General features: G+C 35.0%; 4 protein-coding genes across 6 annotated transcripts; 1 reads left to right on the top strand and 3 right to left on the bottom strand.

The window, feature by feature from the left end:
- Window positions 1–12: 12 nt before the first annotated feature.
- Window positions 13–3,112, bottom strand: LOC123920630 (receptor-like protein 19). Its single transcript, XM_045972923.1, has one exon. The coding sequence runs from the start codon at window positions 2,927–2,929 to the stop codon at window positions 206–208; it is 2,724 nt and encodes a 907-aa protein (XP_045828879.1). The 5' UTR covers window positions 2,930–3,112; the 3' UTR covers window positions 13–205.
- Window positions 3,113–4,668: 1,556 nt separating this feature from the next.
- Window positions 4,669–11,488, bottom strand: LOC123924749 (pyrophosphate-energized membrane proton pump 3). 2 transcript variants are annotated; one of them, XM_045977718.1, is made up of 15 exons: window positions 11,152–11,488; window positions 10,677–10,934; window positions 10,368–10,571; window positions 10,108–10,259; window positions 9,869–10,016; window positions 9,650–9,782; window positions 9,003–9,175; window positions 7,831–7,951; window positions 7,539–7,726; window positions 6,901–7,338; window positions 6,659–6,823; window positions 6,402–6,557; window positions 6,195–6,306; window positions 5,281–5,500; window positions 4,669–4,990 (listed from the first exon to the last, which is right to left on the bottom strand). In XM_045977718.1, exons 2-15 carry the CDS (start codon window positions 10,764–10,766, stop codon window positions 4,891–4,893), a joined length of 2,400 nt encoding a protein of 799 aa, XP_045833674.1. In that variant the 5' UTR covers window positions 10,767–10,934; window positions 11,152–11,488; the 3' UTR covers window positions 4,669–4,890. The 2 variants fall into 2 exon arrangements, with proteins under 2 accessions (XP_045833674.1, XP_045833673.1); XM_045977717.1 differs by having other exon boundaries at window positions 10,677–10,930; window positions 11,152–11,365.
- A 3,085-nt stretch (window positions 11,489–14,573) lies between these two features.
- On the top strand, window positions 14,574–20,030 carry LOC123923690 (probable CDP-diacylglycerol--inositol 3-phosphatidyltransferase 2). Of its 2 annotated transcripts, XM_045976405.1 has the most exons (11): window positions 14,574–14,761; window positions 15,171–15,303; window positions 16,251–16,335; window positions 16,431–16,480; window positions 17,388–17,427; window positions 17,559–17,603; window positions 17,690–17,755; window positions 17,869–17,983; window positions 18,070–18,126; window positions 18,530–18,628; window positions 19,677–20,030. In XM_045976405.1, the coding sequence occupies exons 2-11, from the start codon at window positions 15,237–15,239 to the stop codon at window positions 19,734–19,736; spliced, it is 684 nt and encodes a 227-aa protein (XP_045832361.1). In that variant the 5' UTR covers window positions 14,574–14,761; window positions 15,171–15,236; the 3' UTR covers window positions 19,737–20,030. The 2 variants fall into 2 exon arrangements, with proteins under 2 accessions (XP_045832361.1, XP_045832362.1); XM_045976406.1 differs by lacking the exons at window positions 14,574–14,761; window positions 15,171–15,303; window positions 16,251–16,335; window positions 16,431–16,480 and adding an exon at window positions 17,033–17,140.
- A 1,065-nt stretch (window positions 20,031–21,095) lies between these two features.
- LOC123923049 lies at window positions 21,096–21,494 on the bottom strand. The gene has a single exon (XM_045975697.1). It carries the CDS (start codon window positions 21,492–21,494, stop codon window positions 21,096–21,098), a length of 399 nt encoding a protein of 132 aa, XP_045831653.1.
- Window positions 21,495–21,544: the final 50 nt, after the last annotated feature.

The raw sequence follows: 21,544 nt of genomic DNA, 5'->3' as shown, positions 1-21,544 counted from the left end.
AAAAACAAGGAATTAATAGGCATTGTTATTTTAATTTACATTTACACTTCCATGCCCCTTTAACAATCAACATAACACTACTAAGTAAAACCTCTCTTAATTAAAGAGGAGCATTTGCACTCACTCTCTCTAGTGATAGCATAGCAGGCCTGTTGTGCACTAACAGTCATACACAAACAAACTTGGAGTATCAGTATCAGTATCATTACTTCTTCCTCCTTAGAATTCTATGCTTTTCGCCTCTGCGATTTTCATAAACAAAACCAAGCTGAGGAACAATCCTACAAAGCATGTCATCAACTTTCTTCCAATACCATATCCTCCATCTCTTCAAGTAAATAAGGGGGAGGAGGAAAATTCCTAACCCAAAAGTCAATCCCAACTCAACACTTAAGAAATTCCAATCAACTGAACTCCCATCATCAGAATAAGCTGTTTCGTATGCTTCTTGTGACAAGCTTTTCCCACTACTGCAATTTTGTGTCAGTGGAGGTCCACACAACCCTTCATTGTCTTTAAATGAATCTGCTTCAAATGATTGAATTTGTGTTCCAGTTGGTATTCTTCCCACCAAGTCATTACAAGAAAGGTTCACAACTGAAAGAAATGATAACCTTGCAACTTCTATAGGAATCTCGCCAATTAAGGAGTTGACAGACAAGTCCAATGACTCAAGATGTTTTAGATTGCCTAAAGAAGAAGGAATTCTACCTGAGAAACCATTTTGTGACAAGTTAAGAGCATGAAGTGCTGTCAGACTCATGAGCTCTTCTGGTATCGGCCCTTCAAAGTGGTTGGATGAGAAATCCAAAGAAGTAAATGCAATGAGGATTTTAACCAAATTCAACTGGTGACCTTTGTTCACAATTGTAACTGAATCCTCATAACTTCTAAGACCAACACCTTCCTCAAAGATATGAGATACTATATGATCTATTAAAAAAGGTGGTTCTGCTGCATTAAGTTTAGCTAATTTCATTTGAAGCTCAATGTTTAGGTCTACTATTGCAGCCATGAAATTCAAAGGATTGAAATCATCATAGAGATTAAAATATAAATGGCCAAACTTTCCACCTTTATCTTCATCAATCCTCAATGCTTGCCAACTTTGTAAGAGTTTTTCTGGTAAAATACCACTGAAATTATTGGCTGCTAGATCAACAATTTGAAGTGTCTCCCAAGGGCCAATGTTATTTGGACATTCAATATTTCCATGCAATTTGTTTGTCCTTAAAACCATGACTTTAAGGGATGAAATGTTGTTCAAGAAGCAAGGAAATCCATCAGTTAATTGATTTTTTCCAAGGTCTAGAACTTGTAGGTGTTTGCAATTAGCCAAAGATTTTGGGATGGTTCCCCTTAAATGATTTCCACTAAGATCTAAAAATCTTAGACTACATGATGTTGAGAATGTATCTGAAACATATCCATTGAGTTGGTTTCCACCAAGATCTAATAGCCTGAGAGTGCTACTCATTCTTGTCAAACAAATAGGAATGGAGCCATTGAAGCTATTATGAGAAAGATCTAGCGCTCGAAGACCGGAAATGTTGCAAAAGGATTCATGGATTCTTCCATTAAAACTGTTGTTTGAAAGAGATAGAAAATATAAAAAAGGGATGTGACCACCAATTTCTGCGAAGTTAATAGAGTTGAATCTATTGCTTGAGTAGTCCAAATAGATGGCATTTTTAAAAGACGTTGGAGCATGCCCTTGTAGTTTGTTAGAATGAAGGTCAAGTTTAAGCAAATTTGAACTAAGATTATGAATAGGCCCTTCAAAATCTGTTAGAAAATTGTAGGAAACATTTAGGATGACCATATAATCAAAACTCCAAATCCAATTTGGTATTGGTCCTGAAATCTGGTTGCTTGATAAGTCTAGAAATTGCATTGAGGATTTATATTTCAAGAATTCAGGGAATGCACTTAAATTGCATGAAGCCAACCAAAGACGTTTCAAATTCGGAAAAGATGATGCCTCGTGTTCATGCCTAATACTTGCATCAACAAACAAGTTGTTATGTGCAAGATCAAGTGTACTCAAATTTTGCAGCCTTCCAATTACATCAAGTTGTATAGTACCATTGAACTTGTTTTTAGAAAGTTGAAGCAAAAGGAGTCTTTTTAGTTTGAAGATAGACAAAGGAATAGGTCCTTCAATGTTGTTGCCACTTAAATCAACCATCTCTAATAATGACAAAGAAGCATTTGGAATTTCTTCCAAATGACCATCAAATTTGTTGTAATAAAGCATGAGTATTTGAAGAGATTGAAGTCTAAACAATGATGAGGGGAAGTTTCCTTCAAGGGAGTTATCTCCTAAATCAATGCTCATGAGATTTATTAGGCCTTCAAAATGAGTAGATGGAACTAGGCCCTTGAAATTATTATGATTGAGGGATAAAACTTTGAGGGACTTGGACCTATTAAAAGATGGAAGAGGACCAGTGAAGTTATTGAATGACAAGTCTAGATGAACAAGTTGAGTAAGATCTGAAATTGAATTAGGAAGTTTTCCTTGAAAGCCAGCATTTGACAAATTCAAATACTTCAAATTGTTCAAATTTTGAAACTCAGAATGAATTTCAGAATGGAATTCATTATAGGCCAAATTCAAATTCTCTAGATGCTTCAAGTTGAAGAGACTACTTTGAAGTTGGCCTGAGATAAATTCATTGCTCAGATCAAGAGTTATAACATGTCCTTTGTTGTTGCATGTTACTCCATACCATTCACAACAATCATCACTTTGGTTCCAATGAACTAATTTTTGGGACATGGTGGATTTGAATATGAGGTTCTTCTTCATCTGAAGCAATAAAGATTGTTGATTACCAACACAAAGGCTAGTCACCAAAACAGTATTGATGCTCAAGTTTATGAGGCAAAAGGGTAAGAATAAAAGCCATAATAAGATCATTGTCATTGGAGATATTTATGAGTAGCAAGTACTATAACAAATGGATTAAGGTTGAAGATGGTTTTCCCATTTGAATGGATGCTATAAATGTGTCTTATACTAAGAAAGAAAAGGAGAGTAGTGAGAAATAATTAAATACGCACAACCACCACACCAACACAACACAACACAACTGTTGTATAACAGACAGGAGGTGGATAATTCACCAGTCCAACTTAGTATAGTTAGTCCTCATAGCCGCCGCCGCCGCCTGTACAACAATTACATCAATTGAATTGAGTGGTTCTCCGATTAATACACCATCACACTCACTCTAATTGTGAGACTGAGTCAAGTCATGCATGCTGCTGTTAGCATTAATCATCCATTGAGACCATAGTTTTGGACCATGCTATAAATGTCATCCTTTATGCTGGTCCTATACGGTTGAAACACCGTTTCCTCCCCTAAATATAGAACTCTTTTGAGTAAATCATAGAAATTAAAAAACGTTTTTGGTTCTTGTATTTAATTTGTTATGTTGAGAATTAGTATTGTTTTACAAGTTTATCTTTTGGAAGAAAGAACTAGTTTGTGTTTTCATTTCATCGGTCTTTATTATATGAATGGTGTGTTAACTCTTTTGTCCCTATGGTTCATTAGTTTGTTGGGAATTTTAGAATTACATAGATTATAGTCTATATCATGTACCATTAGGTTTTAGATTGGGTAGAGTACTGCATGCATGTACTTTTTCTACATGGTGGGTTGAGTACCTCTTCTACTCGTTCAAATTTTATAATATCCTCATTTACAATTAAAAAATAAATAAATAAATAAATTAATATAGTTAAAAATTTAAAAGAGTCAATAAAAGATGGCAACAAAAAAATTCAAGATGATACGGAGGAGGTACTCCTCAGTCCTCAGTTAGCAGTCAAGGTGTTGAAGATACTTTAGTCACACATTTAAATTTGACGAGACAAAACAGTACTACTTGTGATAGATACATCGTGTTCTTGTTTTGTGTTGGCTGCTTTGATTTTGTAACTTGTGTAATGGTGCAGTGAATCCCAATCAGATTTGTAACTGTGTTATGGTGGAGTGAGACTGGTCAGATTTTTGACAAATTTTGCAAATTTATCTCAGTTTTTTCATTTTGAAATTGTTCTAGCAAAAAAAAATAAAAAATAAAAATAGGAATGAAGAAAATACAATTAAAGCATTTGAATTGCAGAATGTTCACACGTGTTACTTTCTTAGTAGCTGATGTGGAAAAATAGTATACGTGTTTTGTTATAATTGGTACTGTTTCTAAGTTTTGTTCATTTTATTAATGCTTAAAAAAAATATATCCTTCAAATTTTATTAATGATTAAAACTATTTTTTCCCTAGAACAATTTATTCGGTTTGAGAGTTTCTGTACTGATAATAACAACGCCAGACTGATAGAAACAACTGATCAAGAACTTCTTGATATCTCCACAATATGACACCTTATAATATTTTTAGGACATTTATTCCTATATTTAATCAGAAATGTTATATAAACACATTTTTTGAACACAAGTTGGACAATTATACTAATTTTCATTTTTTAATAATATATTATGCTTATCGATTTGCGTGCATAGCATTTTCCTTTCATATTATGACAAGATGTCATATTTTTGTCAGCCGCAATGTGTTTAGATAACACGTCTCTTATTTAATTTAGCACCATTTAGTTAGGTCTTTGTGACCAACGCAAAGGACACATTCTAAATAGACCAAAAATACGGGGGACATTATCTATATTTGCCATTTGTTTGGTCAACTAACATCTCTTATTCTGATCAAGAACAAGAAAATTCACTGTGACTATAAATCAAGCTCATCGATGTACATCATAAGAATCATACAAACTATCCCTATACTCCCAAAAATATCAAAATCAAATAGGCACAAGTATGCTTTTTCGAGACCGCAATAGAGATATCAACAACTCTCACAGGAAGATGGGAGCCATTACCAATGTAATCGTTGAGAGCATCTTTATAAGGACATGAAGTGAAGGCCCAGCTGTGTCTTTGAATGGGTCTCCCACTCTGTAAAATAAATTAAAAAAAAAATAGTACTTATTAAAACTTACTTGCTAGACAAACTGAAAATGTCACAGGTATAATATATAATAAACACGGGCCACAATAGCTGAATTGAATAGTGAAAAGATCACCGATGAAACTCAAGCAAATGAAAACCATGGTCCATATACAAGAAAACATATACCTACTTGTTATAAGGGACCCTTAGAACAACATGCTATCATTAATATTACTATAAAATTGTCATTGGCAAGTTACTGTAATTAATAAAGGCAGCATACAAAGTAACTTACGTATCTCCTGTTATAGCTGCTTTGTGAGCATCACTTCCCTTGCCTCCAAGAGCTCCAGTCTCTATGTACTTCTTTGCATTATCCCAGGCACCACCAGCCGTGTTCATAAAAAGTGCCATTAGAATACCAGACACTGTTGCAAACATCAGCAAAGCAGCCACAACTTTAGCCCCGAGTAAGGGTTGCCCTGTATAGTAGCCCAAAATTCGGAATGCAAAACCTGCAAGTGATAAAATAAAATACAACAAACCTAAGCATGGCATAAAAATATCCAGAACATAATATATGATTAACAGATCAGCAATCAGGTCATAGAAAAATGAAAAGAACGAAGAAAGACTCGACTGATGTCTAAGGCATTTTCCATAAAGTTGGTCCATGAATTTTAGCAATGACAAAATTAGAGTGCACAAAAAACAATGCAACAAAGAAAAGCATACCTACCAACAGTTTTCATAATCAGGTACAACTAAAAATAGTACTTAGTTTATAAATCTCTTCAATGCCAAAACGAGTATGCAACAGCTTATTACCAATGTACTAGTGGAACAATTACAAGGAAAGCATGAAGAGTTCATAATCAAGAAATCAAACTAGTTAAATAGAAAGACTTGGAGATGAGAGATATAGGAACTTCAAAACTAGTTCATTGACTTGAGGATTGTGAAGCAATATACTAGCTTCCATTTTGGCTGGGTGTAAACGCCGAAACATTATAAAAATATCTGCCTCTAGAAATTTGGCACAATATATAGTTTTTTTATTTGTCCCTTAAATAGTCACAAATATTCATTTGCATCTGATGGGATGATTGTGCTACGACCCAAAACTTGTATATATGTTGTCATTCTCCCACGGGTTTCACTGGTAACAATATGTATGCAAACGCAATTAAAAAACAGAAGTTAACTCACCAACTACAATAGGTGAAATGATTGCCAGTGCACCGGGTTTTATCATCTCTCTTAATGATGCAGATGCTACAATTGCAACACAGCGAGCATAATCCGGTTTCTCCTTGTAATCCTGTAGAAAGCATCAAGTCATAAACAGAAAGGAAAAAAAAAGGAGAGACTTGAAACTTATGATAACATAACATTACTTAACAGACTTAAACTCACCATTATACCGGGCCTCTCAATGAACTGCCTCCTTACTTCATTAACAACCTCTTGTGCAGTTCGGCCAACAGCAGCACAGGCCCAAGCACTAAAGACAAATATAAGCATGGCACCCAGCAGCCCACCAACAAAAACTTCAGGAATTGCAATATCAACCTGCAATAATCATGTTCTCAGATTCAAATCACACTTTCTCTCATTTTCTCTCAATTGCATAACTTTAATAGTCTGATTAGATGGGAGCCAGTTCGGCACACCTGTTTAAAAGGTTCACGAGAAAATGAAGAAACTTCATCCATATAAGCACTAAACAGAAGGAAAGATGCAAGCGCAGCAGAACCGATGGCAAATCCTTTGGTGGTGGCTTTGGTTGTGTTGCCCACAGCATCAAGGACATCAGTGATTTCTCGAACACTTTCGGGCTGATATTAGGTAATGTCAGTATACGTAACATGAAAAATCTCAAAGTATGGAAATAAGTTATTCTGGCCAGAACTACCTGTTGACTCATTTCTACAATTCCTCCAGCATTATCAGCTATTGGGCCAAACATGTCCATGGTAAGAATATAGGCAGCAGTGCTAAGCATTCCCATTGTTGCTACTGCTGTGCCAAACAGCCCACCAGTTGGGTTTCCAGTTTCATCTATCAGTCCAGCAGTCTGGCCCAACCAGTAAGCTGAGACAATTGCCGCACTGATGACAAGGACTGGAAGACCTGTAGATTCCAGCCCCAAACTGACCCCAGCAATTATGTTGGTCCCATGGCCAGTAGAGCTAGAAAGGGCTAATGTGCGCACAGGCTCATGCTTGTAATCAGTATAATACTTGGTAATCCAGACAAAAATGTAGGCTGTAATAATACCAATCAACCCGCACAATGCAAAATTGAACCATGCTGAAGGTGCTTGCTCAACATAAAGTAACCACCGGGTAGACTGCAGAGTAATTAAATTTAAACAGTAAGAGCAATAGGTGAATTTGAAAAGGTTGAAGATATTTTATTGTGCAATCCAAAACTGAAATTGCATATTTCAACGACAAAAAGTATACAGCAAATAGAACAGAGTATGCTTGGCCAATCCAAATAACTTAGAAAAGCCAAGCTAAAATATCACAAATGAAGATTAACTATTACCAGACCAAATGCCAGAACAGCTAAAACTATTGTAACAGAGTATCCTTTCTGAAGAATTGCCATAGGATCTTCTATAGGAGACAATACACCGGATTCGCGTGTACCCCGAATAGAAAATATTCCCACTGATGAAACTACCAGATCAAATGAGTGAACAACAAGAGGAAACAAGATGAAGCCAGATGGATCTGAATCAAAAGAAAAAACATCAAATTAGTTGAACATGCATACAACTCAGTGAAAACCAAAAAGAAAGCAAGAGCGAGACAAGATGGAGTAACTAGGCACTTGCCTTCAATTTTACATCGTTGTGCCATTGTTCCCCCAAGTATCATGGCACTGATTATTTCAGCTGCGATACTTTCAAAAAGATCAGCACCTCTAGCAGCACAATCTCCCACATTGTCTCCAACCTTAGAAACAAAGCAGCACCATTATGATACTGCTGGAAGTACAGGACTAGGAAAAAAAAAAAGTAAAAGCAGAACGAAGCAAACACAAAGGTCGAAGAAATTATAAAGAGCATATAGTTCTTTTCATTCAGTTGATGTTTATAATTTTATGAGTACGAAAAATTTTACAAAACTTTCCTACAAGTGTATCAATCAATTAATGATGTTGTTCATCAAATTTTCATAATATCTTCAAAAGTCTTGGTTTGAAGTTTACAATGGAGTTCTTAAATTTAAGATACGATGAAATAAAGACATCACTACAATAAGTTTGTTATGTACCATACTCTTAGACTTCTTATTATGGCAGTTATGTTTTTATTATTTGTCAGTTATGTTACTTTTTTTAGGAATAAATAAAGGAAACGTGAAAGTGGTTATTTGGATGGTTATAGGCTCTCTAATTCTTGGAAGGGAAAGTCCAGGACTTCTTAGTGTCTATATGTCGGTTTTCTGCATCAGTTTGTGGTGTTGATATGCTGTAATTCCACTGGTCCTCTGTTTTAATACAGAATTCCAGGATTTAATTATAATAAAATTGTTTTTTTTCCTTCTATATTTATCAATATTTGTAGATACCAGTTTCTATCACATACTTTCTTCTCTAGTTATCAAATAGTTTAACAAAATCAAGGCAATGCCAATGACTATAAAAGTTTGAGAAATCCCACAAGCTTCTTCCACAAAAGAACAAATGCAAATATTTAGGTCTTGGGAACTTAAAATCAGGAATACCTTCAAGTCAATTAAATCAGTGTAAAATAACCTGTTACCATCAACCTTTAAATGTGACCATTTAAAACATCAATGTAATTTAAACATGAACAATAGTAAGTAAATATACCATTGCCGTTACTTAAACCATATTTTGATTTTAAAATTTTACAAACTATCATGCTGCCCTGAGAATAACAAGTAGTAAACTACTGAAACCCCAGATGACATAAGCATCTATTTTAGTGAGCAGAGTGTGGACCATTCGGAATGAAGTAAACAACAATGAAACAATTACCAGGTCAGCAATAACAGCAGGATTCCTAGGGTCATCTTCAGGTATTCCCTGTTCTACTTTTCCAACAAGGTCTGCCCCAACATCAGCTGCTTTTGTGTATATACCACCACCCAACTGAGCAAAGAGTGCGACAAAGGAGGCACCAAATCCATATCCAACTAGAAGAAGAGGCACTGACAGAAAGCAAAAATGTTTAAAAAATCAAATAGAGAGAGAGAGAGAGAGAGAGAGAGAGAGAATAAAAGCCAAAAGATGCAGGTAATGCTCTCATCCCTAACAGTAAAGACAAAATCATGGTGCATTCAAATCAGCTGCAGTTCATTTCATTTTCAGGCCAAATTCAATTATCCCCACTTTATGATAATACAGAGCAATTTATTTAGGGGTGAAAAGGACATGAATCTTCCGGGCTTTTCAGTACATCTAGGAATCATTTGTGACCACAATCAAATCCATACACAAAAAAAAAAAAAAAAATCACCACATCATACACATGTACCAAATGGAAAACTAGCTTGAAAGTATAACAACAAAACATAATAAGCACTCGTATATGTTAATAGTAACAACATCCAAACTTCAAACATTTTAAAAGAACTTTTCCATTTATTATAATAAATAAGTTTGGGGTAGAAGTATGCACATACAATCAGTAACCTTCATTGAACCTGGCGTGTCCACTCCCAGCCAAACATAAAATGTGGCATAAAGGACAGCTATACCAATTACAGCCATACCAACAACAATGAGAGCTGATAAACCACCTGCACGAGTAGCTATCTGCAGAACTTTCTTTGAGTTAATATAGGAATAGTGAACTGTTCATATATTTTGCAGGAACTGATACTGAACTAATGACAGTTAACCTGCAATGCCTCTCTTGAAGACCGTCTGGCGGCACTAGAGACTCTGACATTGGCACGAACTGACACCCACATCCCTACGTATCCGGCAAAACCTGAACAAAGGGCGCCTAAAAGGAAAGAAGCTACAGTGATGTATGCAGTTGTTGTCCTGAAATAGAATGTATGAGAGATGATAACATGTAAAAAGTTTAAGAAAGGATTTATTTATAGTCTACATAATCGTCATGTCACCTTCCTACCTTCCTACGCCAGACGCTTCCTGTTGAGGAGTTGTGCTGCGAAACAAATATATGCAAAGAATGACAAGAGCAAGCAACATAGCCATCTTGGATATAGTTCCATACTGTGTCCTGATAAATCCTTCAGCTCCATCTCGTATAGCATCGGCTATCTAGAAAGTAATATGATAAGCTCAAAGTGTTAGCATGGTAAACCAGTAATTTATTTATTTTAACATAGGTGAATTAAAGGAAATGGGTTGTATGCACATTACTACTACCTGAACCATTTCAGGGGGACCCTCATCTTTAGCGAGCACCCACTTCATAAGATATATGGCGACGAAGAAGCTGAGAATACAAATAGAGATGACAAAAACAATAATTGGAGATGTTTTTGCACCCATGTAAAAGATAGCTCCAAAGCTGAGCAGTAAAAGAAGGAACAGGACACGAACATTTATACCCAGTAGAATACGAAATACCTGCAGAAATATGCATTTAAAAAAGCAGTAAGAATTTGGTAATTAATTACTAAGAATGAATGAGTAGTAAATGTAAATGCAAGAAGAAGAAGAAGTTACTCGTACCAGTGGGGTGTAAGGTTTAGCACGCATGTTAGGGAAAGTTCTTAGCCTGTCATGGTAAGAGCCAGACTCCATGTCTGCTGAATCCATCATTATAGTATGTGATGAATTGACACGTCTGGCAATAGGATAAGGGTTGTACTCACCACCTCCTTGGGGCAAGTCACCCCCTGAACCCGGTCGCTGAATTTTGAATTTACTTTTCAGTCTTCTTCTTTTTCAGATACAGTGTATGTAGACTTATTATTATTATTATTCTTCCTACAGAGAAAAAACAATTACTGAGAACAACGTGCACATTGAATGAATGAATAACGACGACAATTACTGAAAATTAACGGAATCAATCGCCGGATCTAAATGCATGATCGGCATTTTGGATCTAACAAAATAAGCGATTCAATTGAAATTGAAAATGGAATTGCGTAGTATATATATATATAGAAAACAAAGAAAGAAAGAGATCTATAATGCTTACGGTTGCGAAATCCGGTTTCAGCTTCTTCTTCTTCTTCTTCTTCCTTCCGCTGCTATTCTCTCTCTCAGACACGCCGAAGGAAGCTCTTTCTCTTTCGTTTCTTTTTTTCTTTTATTATTTTATTATTTCATTTCATTTATACTCACTCTGACTATACTACGGTTTTTGTTTGTTTCTTAACAACACAACGCAAACTGGAAGGAAAACAAACAAACAAAAAGTATAGTAGTAGTAGTAATTCACCAACTTCGATCCCTCTGTGCTCTCTTTTTTTTTTTCACTTTCTTCAATTTTTAATCCAATTAATCAACGTATGATGTATTGTTAAGCTGTCAAGGCTAATCAATAACGTTGCGCCATGTCATAACACTTCCTTCTAATTGCCCACTTCTGTCACGTTATTACCAAATTATTATTATTATTATTTTTATTAATTTAATCTAATCTTTTTAATATTTAATACATTGGTCTAGTCAAATATTACATTCATTTCGCTGTTTTATTTTTTTTTTATATTTATTATAACAAAACAGGAACCCTTTGTTTGTCCCACTACTCTTCTTTTTTTTTCCTTCAATTTTCACTCCAATTAATTAACTTTTTTTTTAAGAGATCAATTGACTTTTCATTTTGTTTGCTAAAATAATATTTTTTTTATAAGGCTAATCAAAACAAACAGAAAAACGAAAAGAGGACTATTCTCTAAGGTAGAAAGTTCTGATCGCTCCGAATAATATCAAATAAACCTTCTGGGGAGATGCATGAATCGTGAGATCAGAATCTGAAGAGGCTCCAAACTTGGCTAAGAAATTCACACAATTGTTTCACTCTCTAAGAGTATGGCAAAGAGTAATGTTCATTCGAGATATCAACTCTTTGATGTCTTGAATCAACATAGCATAAACATGATATTTTATATTGGAACCTTTAAGGAGGTTGATGCAGTGGAGAGAATCGGAGTAGCAGACTAACACATCAATAACCATATTTTTCGTTAAAGTAAGGCCCTGGTAGATGGCAAATAACTTTGCGAGTAATATGTTTGAGGATCCCTAAATGAAACTTGAGAAGCCTGACAAATAGTAGCCTGAGTCGTTTCTGATAACTCCTCCAAAGCCCGCTCTAACAAGTGATTTGAGGCAACTTCCGTCAACATTGAGGATGACACCGGAGTAGTTATTGTTGTTCCATTTAACATGCATCTCTTCCGAAGCGGTTGTTGAGCGGGATGAGAAACAAGAGGTGAGGGTGGCAATCATACTATGAATATTAAAAATGAGACGATTGATAGACCATGTCTCGTTTTGTAAACACATCAAATTTCGATGTCTCCAGGCCCACCAAACGCCAGCGGAGAAAACGAAAGCTTGAGAACCTGTGGAGCCAAATTTGAGCCACTCGTGAGCATCCATAAGGATGAAGAAATCGCGGGTGATAAATCCAAGGTGGTGCCAAATGGGTCTAGAGAAATCACAATCCCGAACATAATGGAGAAAAGTTTCTTCATAAGTACCACATCGAGGACAAGTAAAGATGGGGTTCATCTTACGATGGTGGATTAACAAGAGGGTGGGGACCGAATTGTGGCAGGCTAGCCAATAAAGGAATTTGATCTTCTCGAGTAAGTGAAGCTTCCAAATCCAAATCCAAGAAAACGAGATTGAGGGGGTGTTAGCTGAATCTTTTTGGGACAAGAGCCAACTATAACCGCTTTTGGCCGTATAAGATCCATTCTTGTTATTGGACCAAATAAAAGCGTCTTCAATAGAATCATTGAATCTGATCTGAAAATTGTTGATGAGATTGGAGGCTGGCGGAGGAAGCTGGGTGTAGAGGATCTGGGAATGAGGGCTATCAGAGGTGAGTATGTCTCTGACAGTGAGGTGCAAATCATGGATGTCAACATACGAGACAATGGTCCCAAGGTAACCTAAAGAGCTCTAGGGGTTAAACCAGAAGGAGGATGACCTCGAACCTGCTCGCCAAGAGAAAGCGTCTTTTAAGATGTTTTTAGCACGAATTATAGAAGACAAAGTGGAAGAGGCATTGGAAAGACTATTGGTGTGAAGAATGGTTGAACCTATGGTGTATTTTTTTGAGAGAAGGTTGACCCATAACTTATTTGAAGACTGCACCATATCCCAAACAAGCTTTCCAATGAGACAAGTGTTGGGCTCCCTCGCTTGTCGGATTCCCAAGCCACCTTGAATCTTTGGTCGGACAATTTTGTCCCACCCCACCAAATGAATTCCCTTGTTGTTGGAGTCTCATCGGATGAAGTTTCTTGTCATTTGGTCAATGCTATCACATATGCTTTGAGGAAGCCAAGAAACCTACATGTAATAATTGGGGATGGAGGAAAGAACCGAAGAGGCGAGAGCTAATCTACCAAGCTTGTTTAAAAGATGATTTTTCCAAGAAGTAAGCCGAGATTGCATCTTATTGATGATGAAATGGAAGTCGTTACGATTGGCTCTCCCTTTGAGACTGGTTGCTATAAAGCACCGACACCGGATACGACACAGACAAGTCAGATACATATAATAATTTGAAAAAAAATGAATTTAATGTTTGAAAGCACACACCAAGATCATTGCTATGCGTTTGGGTGAATTCAAAATTTTAAGCACTCAACGTTATCTTTGAACTTGACCTACAATTAGTTGTCAAAGCTATAAATCACCTACCACTAAAGATTAATGGTTTATGCGTTTTTATTGAATATCGTTAATCTTGATCGGTGTCAATAACATATCAAACGATTTTTGATTTTTTTGTAAAATTTAACATGGATGATCTATACGATATAAACTATCAATCCAACGGTGAATTTTATAAATTTTGTATTCGTTAAAACGTTATTGAGCGGTGTAACATTAGTGTAATTTGATCCCTCATAATAATAATAATAATAATAATAATAATAATAATAATAATAATAATAATAATAATAATAATAATAATAATAATAATAATAATAATAATAATAATAATAATTGGGGAGGGATCAAATTACACCTGTGTAATATTTGAGTAATGTTACATCGCTCAATAACGCTTCAACGAATACAAATTTTACAAAATCTACTATTGGATTGAAAGTTTATATCATATAGAGATTGATCAAGCTTAACGGTATTCAATAAAAACACATAAAGCGTTAATCTAGATCGATCTCAATAACATATCAAACGATTTTAAATTTTTGAAAAATTGAACATGGATGATCTAAATGATATAAACTTGATTTTAGATTTTTGAAAAATTGAACATGAATGATCTAAATGATATAAACTTTCAATCCGACGGTGGATTTTATAAAATTTGTATTCATTAAAAGGTTATTGAGTAGTGTAACATTAACGGTGTAATTTGATCCCTATGCTTAATAATAACACTAATATGATAATGAGAGAATAAAGTAAACTAATGCAAATAAACAAAGCATGAGATTCTAAATCTGATCACAACAAACCCAATCGACTTCCTTTTCCTTTCCATTTTCAACTGCCTGCAGCTTCACCCTTCAATCGGAAACTATAAGTCCGACTCCCGCTGAACTCCACTGGCTGGAAAACGAAGGCGGTATTCGTCGTGGCCGCCACAAACAGTGAGAAACTCCCTCCACTTTTTTTATCTTTTATTTATTTTTTATTACATAAATAAAAATCACCGGATGCGATTCCACCGCGATTTGTGGTCGCCAGAACCGCCGTGTAAAAGGCAGCGGACAAGAGCTCCACTCCGCACCGCGTTTCAGCGATTGTGAACCATAACTGTGCGATTGATACATAGGATTAGAGAATTTCAAAATTATATGCTTGTGTATATAGATAGATTAATGGTTGGTTTAGGTAGATTATGATTTTCAACTTAATGCATGTTCTGTTATGGTTATGGTTATGGTTATGGTTATGTACTTACATGTGCATGAAATGAGATGGGGGTTAGTACCTTTGTATGCATGTTCTGTTATGGTTATGATGGGATTTCTCAATGAAAACAAACTATGTGTGCAGGTAAATATTTGATTGGTATTCCTATATACTTAACAGTCAAGTTTTAGAGGAGTATAAGAAGGTTCAATGGCAAAGAAACCTGCACCAAGATCCAGTAAATTATCCGTCTACCTGTACGTTCCTAATATCATTGGTGGGTATTTTATTTTAATGGTTGATATGTCGTTTTATTCTCTGATATTTGCTTACACATTGTAGAAACCGTAGTCTTCTAATACATAGCGTTTGTTTTGATTGGTTTATTTGAGCTTATATACTGACATAAGCACTTGCGAAACTGTTTGGAAAAACTTTTATGGAAACAATTTATGACATGTCCATAAGTTGTCTTTGGCTTATTTTCAAAAGCATTCCAAGATAGCGTATGAGAATTTTAGGATATACATTGCCACACCCTTTAAGAGCCGACATCCACGTTGGCTTTCACTCTATCGGCACTGACCCGACGATGGTAGCCCTTTCCTTTTCGGCGGCTTAACTCACCTATTAGTATTCGTTGGAGCACCTTAATCCAACCTATAGGTATCCCTTTCCGTGGTCCAGCTCTCAATGAAATCACCAATTGTTAGGACTTGAGCACATGAGGAGAGCCCAACCCAAAAGACTAGTCCAATAGGCAGGACTGGGAGAGCCTCATGACTTAAATACCACATTGAGCACTTTGATATACTCGATGTGGGACTCCTAACAGAGAACGAACAACTTACAACTTATATGAAATACTTTGACTTTATTTTATCTCTTTTTAATAGATATATCTTATACCTAAGCATTTATATAATAAGTGATTATATGATAACTATATTGAGATAGAACAATATTAATATAGGACAGATGGACTGAGTAATACATAAATTTTATCCAGGCCATTTTAGGACTGTCTATTGGGTCGTATCATGCATTTTTTACAAGGATGATGCCATGTGTTAGCAACTAGTTTTTTAAACAAAAGATGTTTATTATTGTAAGCAGTGTAGCACTGTTTTTTTGTTGGATTGTTCAAGAGATTTTTATCAAGTTCTTGCTCGTAGTGTTCCAAGAATACCCTGTCTTAACTCTTGACTGTTTGTGAGGATGCAGGATACATCCGGGTGCTTTTGAACTGTCTTGCCTTCTCTTTATGTTTAAGAAACAAAATAATTTTCCCTATTCTCTACTTTTTCAGGTGAGATACAGTTTTAATGATTTATTCCTTCTATTGAACTTTTGCATTTTTAATATATATATGCGGGCATAATTTAGCTGAATTTGTGTTGCCAGTTTTGTATGTGATGCTGTGGATGGCTGGTGTGCTCGAAGATTCAATCAAGGTATAATTTTTTTTTTTGCTTGTTCAAAAAAAAGGTATAATTTTTTTCAGATTTGAGATCGCTCATATTTTTCTATTGAATATTGTAAATAATGTCAATACTTGACTAAAAGAATCTTTACATCACAGTAACATTCTTATGCAAAAGTTGGTCAATAATTAGGAATTACGACATTTTCTGACTCCTTGTGATTTTGAGTGTTCTGAATATGATGATGTGTTAAGTAATTTTACTCTTAGCAGCCTTCTGTTTTGTGAAAGTAGGTAAAACTTGATTTTTCAAACTCTTCCTGATTATTGAATGTTTCAAAATCATTTGGAACTTAAAACTTGAAAATCAGTTTGAAACTGAGGGAATATTACAGATGGAATTTGCTTAGATCTTTGTATGAGAAGTGTTTACAATTTAAATCTGTGGTCATATATACTTTCTCCATTCTTGAGTGCCAGCTGCCATGTTTTTGCTCCCATGATGGCATTCTGTTGATTCTTTGAATTTTACATTTTTTTTTATGAAACATTGATTAGGGTGGCCGTTTGCTTGTATAAATAAAAATAAACAAAATAAATGGTAGGAAGGCTTGTATGCTAATGAAGGTTGTTTCCAATGGTAGATTAAACATCATCAACATAAAGGTCTCTGGCTCAAATCACGCTGCTGGTATTTCATCGATTTTCTATATTTAAGAACCATTATAAAACAAACTTATAACATACCCTGACTGTTCAATTTGCAAAGCTCCTGTCTCCGTGTACTTATTAGTTTTAATTTTTTAGATGTAATTATTCCATATAATAAACCAATATATTAATCAAGCATCCATAGCTCCACGCCACAATGTTATTCTTTAATAAGCCACTATACAATGTAGCATTTTTCGTTAACTATTGTTATTTTCTTGATTCAGTGTCAACATTTGGAGCTGTGCTGGATATGGTAACAGACAGGTTATTCTTGGTCCCTTCAGCAACAGTACACAAGCAAGCTAAAGAAATATGTTGATTAATACTCTGCTTTAAATTCTGTATATTGTTTGATTCCTATGTGCTTTAAATTAAGGTGGTTTCCTTAACTACAGGATTAGCACTGCTTGTCTTCTTGTAGTTCTATCCCAATTATACAAGTAAGATATATCTCCTTTTGAACTATTCCTCAGTTGCTATGACTTTAAGCCTGTACACCTGACTTTTAGGCTGAATTTGTGTAAAGGCCTGGCCTGATCTTCCTGTCATTGCTCGCCTTAGACATTGGCAGCCACTGGTTTCAAATGTACAGGTATTGTAAGTTAACTGTTCTTTTTCTCTCCTTACTCAAATTGTATGATTCTGCAGTTACCGGATTCAATCTTGGATGAAATTTATTGAGTTGAGTTTTTACTTTAAATGCAGCACTTTCTTGGCTGGCAAGGCTAGTCATAAAGATGTGAAGGACAGCACCAACTGGCTTTTTAGGGCATATTATGGAAATAGGATGTTTATGGCATACTGTTGTGTCTCATGTGAGGTAATTGTTTTGCTGTCATCTTAATATTTTGTGAGAAAATCATTATATATTGTTTTTATGAGTTTCTTATCCTTTATATTCTACAGGTTCTTTACTTAATATTGTTTTATCTTGCGGAGAATCAAACAGAGACATTGGCGGATGTTAGTATTTTCTCTGTGCTTCTGATGCTTTTTAGATGAGGCCTGTTTGTGATTTTGATATAAACAATTTAAAGATTATTATGTATTTTTTTTTTTTAAAAAAAAAACTATTTTGTGTTTGTTTCAAAATGATTAACAACGTTGCTTGGTTTCGCAAAAAATATTTGATTTTGTATTTCTCTCTCATCTATTAAAATAACTTTCTTCAAAAGCTAATCAAAATGATTTCTCATTTTCAACATAAAAATCATTTCTTTAACGAAATGTTTTTTGAAAAATGCTTAAAAACATAACTAAAATATCAAAATGATTTTTTATAATCTTAAACAAACGGGCCCATTATCTATGATAGTTAGATGGTTTCTTCTGATCATCTTAGTTTCTTAATTGTTTCTATTTTCAGGTTTTATCAAGTAATTTACAAAAGATAACACTGGTCTCTTTCCTAATTGGCACAAGTTTATTTGGATGGGCAACCAAGCAAATTATAAATGTTATTCAGGTCTGTACATGGTTTATTTATGCCTGCATATTTTAGATGATGAGATGCTCTATATATTTAGTTTTTTATTATCACCATCCTATAATGGGAAGAAAAAGAAAATCTGAACTCCGAGAAAACAGGGTAGTGCTAAATTGTTCATATCTTTTAATATTGAATATCGTCTTGTTAAGTGAAGAGGTGGAGCCTTGGTTTCCAATAATTGTAGTTGCTTCCATGTGACTGGAGCTCCGGTTGACTCTAAAATTGATATCAGGCTGTCTACAATAGCTCGAGTTTGCCCCTTGCCTAGACCCTTCTGTAGAGCGTGTGACACCATATTGCCCTTTATTCATTCAACAACTTTTCCACTGCTTTTGCTAACCTCCACAAGACATGGAAGAAAAATAAAAATGCAAATCAGAGCTAAATACTCCATAGTCTAGAAGCGTGCCTACTGAAACTGAACCCAAACTAGACCTTAATATCTTCATATTATGACTTTGATAATTGACTTAAAGGTTTTATTTTTGGGAGTTAGGAGGAGAAGAGAGGAGAATCTCTCACCTTGTTTGGGCGTGTGTATTTGGACTTTGGAGGGTAAGGGAAAGCTTATGACTAAGATTTTCTTTGTTTCGAGAGTATATTATAAAAAGAGGAAGAGAATTTGGGAAATTTTTCAAAGCCCTCTAAAATCCTCCGTAGTTCTCCAAAGTCCTCTCCCAATTTATTTTGCAAGTTCTCACATAATTGGGGTATTTAGTACCACGAAGAAAAATAGATTACCTAGGCAAGATGAGGGACTATCCTCCCTTCACCTTCCCTTTCTTCCTTCCTTTTCTTTAAAGCCTCATCCTTCATCCCCTTCTTAACTCCCAAACAAACCCCAAAGGTTTGGCTCTTTATATTCTAGGCTTCTAGCCATATAAAGAAAGTGTTGTAATAAGAATTGATTGATTTTTATTTATTTCGCTACACCTACTAGGTATTTTGATTGAATGGTTGACTTTATTTGTTTGTTGATTTAAGTCCTGTATTTTAATCTGCTATAAGATCCATTTGATTTCAGATGAAGACAGCAGCAGACATGTGTGTTCTTTATGACATTGACAAAAAACACAAGCACTGATGTGTATTCCATGTCCATGAAGTCCTTGCCTTTGCCTTCTAGCACCGAGTTTTAAGCTAAAAGTTTAACATTAGTCTCTTAGATGGCAATTGAGCTTGAATTGTTCAGTTTTCAATTGTTTGTAATCATAGAAATACTGAAAGGGAACGATGCTGAATTAGAAAATCCAGCCTTGTATGTAGCAAACAATTCAGTAGCGCAAGGATCGTTGCCCATTTTGTTCACTATTGATATCACAGTATAACAAATTTGTTCAGTTCTGAATTCCTAATCCATTGAAGTCTGTTTATATTATCTGCTCCAGGGAAAATGTCACCGATTATAATTTGGGATTATTTTGTTTTGGAGTGCTGGAATATACTGAATAAGCACATATTTCATGCGCAGTGAATGTTATTGCAATTTTCTGTTGCAGGGTGGGATGTGGCTTGCAGAATTTAGTAAAACAACTGAATCTTTCATGTACTGTAAGATGGATATAACTCTTCGGATACTATTGATTTTGAACTCAAGTAAACTACACTTGGATATTTAGATGTTTATGCCAAAAACAAATTTGCTGTAAAATTTTGGAGACAACTAAGAGTAACTTAACATTTATACTATCTCCGGTCTTTTTCAGTAGAAATAAAATGGTACTTGTGTGCTGATATAAGAAATATAGACTCATGCAACAATATTGTTTGTTCAATTCTTTTTATATTCTTATTTACCATGAAAAGATGTGCTTATTTTCATGCTGGATAGCTTTCTAGAGCATATATCTAGCAACACATTATAGGCACAGATAATTGGTATTGGTTGCATCGTTAGGTTGATATCAAAGCACACGTATATGGAATAAAATTCAAAACTCTCTATCATCACTAATTAATAGTACATTAACTTTCATCTGGTCTTCATCATTGTCTTTTTACACGATTTGTAAAACCAAACACATTTGATGTATGATTTGACAATTGTTGTAGGTTGTAATATTAGTTTTGGATTAAGATTTACAGTTGAAATCATAAAAATATGACAGCTACATAGTTCTAAGCTGAAGAATAATCCAATTCGCCAGAGTTTTACTACCTTCATCCGAAAGACTCTTTTGCAAAATTTTGTTATCCTATTTTATAAGATCTTTTTTAAAGTTCAAAATACATTAATTAGATTTTTACAAAATTTAAGCTGAAGAGAATTAAAAGTTCAAAATACATTAATTGAAAGAAAAAAAAAAAAAAAGGAACCAATATCACGTTGTATGAATGTTGAACATTCTCTGAACAATAAAATTTCTCTCTAACAGCACTACTTTTTCTTAACACTAAGATCAAGTTGATCATCACAACGGTTCCCGGTTGATTAAAGTGTAAATCAATACAAACTAAATCCAAATAACTGGCAAATGATGATGGCAAACACAAGGGCTATGGTTACAAGAGAAGAAGCCCAAGTGAGTTTCTCAGTTTTTCTAGGAATCCTATCCTTTAGTGCCTGACTACATGATCCTATAAATACCGTATAGCTCCCCATTGCAACTACAGTTCCAAATAAGAACCAGATAAGCGAGAAGGCAAAACAAGGGCAGGTACACACCATCATCAACGCGTCTGGTTGCAGTCCATGAACTATTCCAGTTGCAAAAGAGGCAAAACCAATCTTCTTCTTTCCGACTACAGGATTATCAGGTGATTCATAGGTGCTGACATTGCTTTCACCGTTTTTTAAGGCAACACAAGGGGCAGGAACTTCTGAGGCTTCCTTAATTCCCATAGCACCGATCGATAACTAGCAAGGTAATGGCCACCACCCTGGTGCCCCAT

Source organism: Trifolium pratense, linkage group LG4 (assembly GCF_020283565.1).
Source record: "Trifolium pratense cultivar HEN17-A07 linkage group LG4, ARS_RC_1.1, whole genome shotgun sequence".
In the NCBI taxonomy this organism is placed as follows: domain Eukaryota; kingdom Viridiplantae; phylum Streptophyta; class Magnoliopsida; order Fabales; family Fabaceae; genus Trifolium; species Trifolium pratense.
This window is presented reverse-complemented; position numbering and strand designations above follow the sequence as displayed.

Bases quoted from the DNA above. Each gene is read 5' to 3' on its own strand.
- LOC123920630 (XM_045972923.1), bottom strand. From the start codon at position 2,929: ATGACAATGATCTTATTATGGCTTTTATTCTTACCCTTTTGCCTCATA.
- LOC123923690 (XM_045976405.1), top strand. From the start codon at position 15,237: ATGGCAAAGAAACCTGCACCAAGATCCAGTAAATTATCCGTCTACCTG. The intron at 16,481-17,387 runs GTATAATTTTTT...TTCTTGATTCAG, and splicing joins TGCTCGAAGATTCAATCAAG to TGTCAACATTTGGAGCTGTG. The intron at 17,984-18,069 runs GTAATTGTTTTG...TATATTCTACAG, and splicing joins ACTGTTGTGTCTCATGTGAG to GTTCTTTACTTAATATTGTT.
- LOC123923049 (XM_045975697.1), bottom strand. From the start codon at position 21,494: ATGGGAATTAAGGAAGCCTCAGAAGTTCCTGCCCCTTGTGTTGCCTTA.
- LOC123924749 (XM_045977718.1), bottom strand. From the start codon at position 10,766: ATGATGGATTCAGCAGACATGGAGTCTGGCTCTTACCATGACAGGCTA. The intron at 10,572-10,676 runs GTACGAGTAACT...ATATTTCTGCAG, and splicing joins CTAAACCTTACACCCCACTG to GTATTTCGTATTCTACTGGG. The intron at 7,339-7,538 runs GTAATAGTTAAT...ATTACTCTGCAG, and splicing joins CTGTTCTGGCATTTGGTCTG to TCTACCCGGTGGTTACTTTA.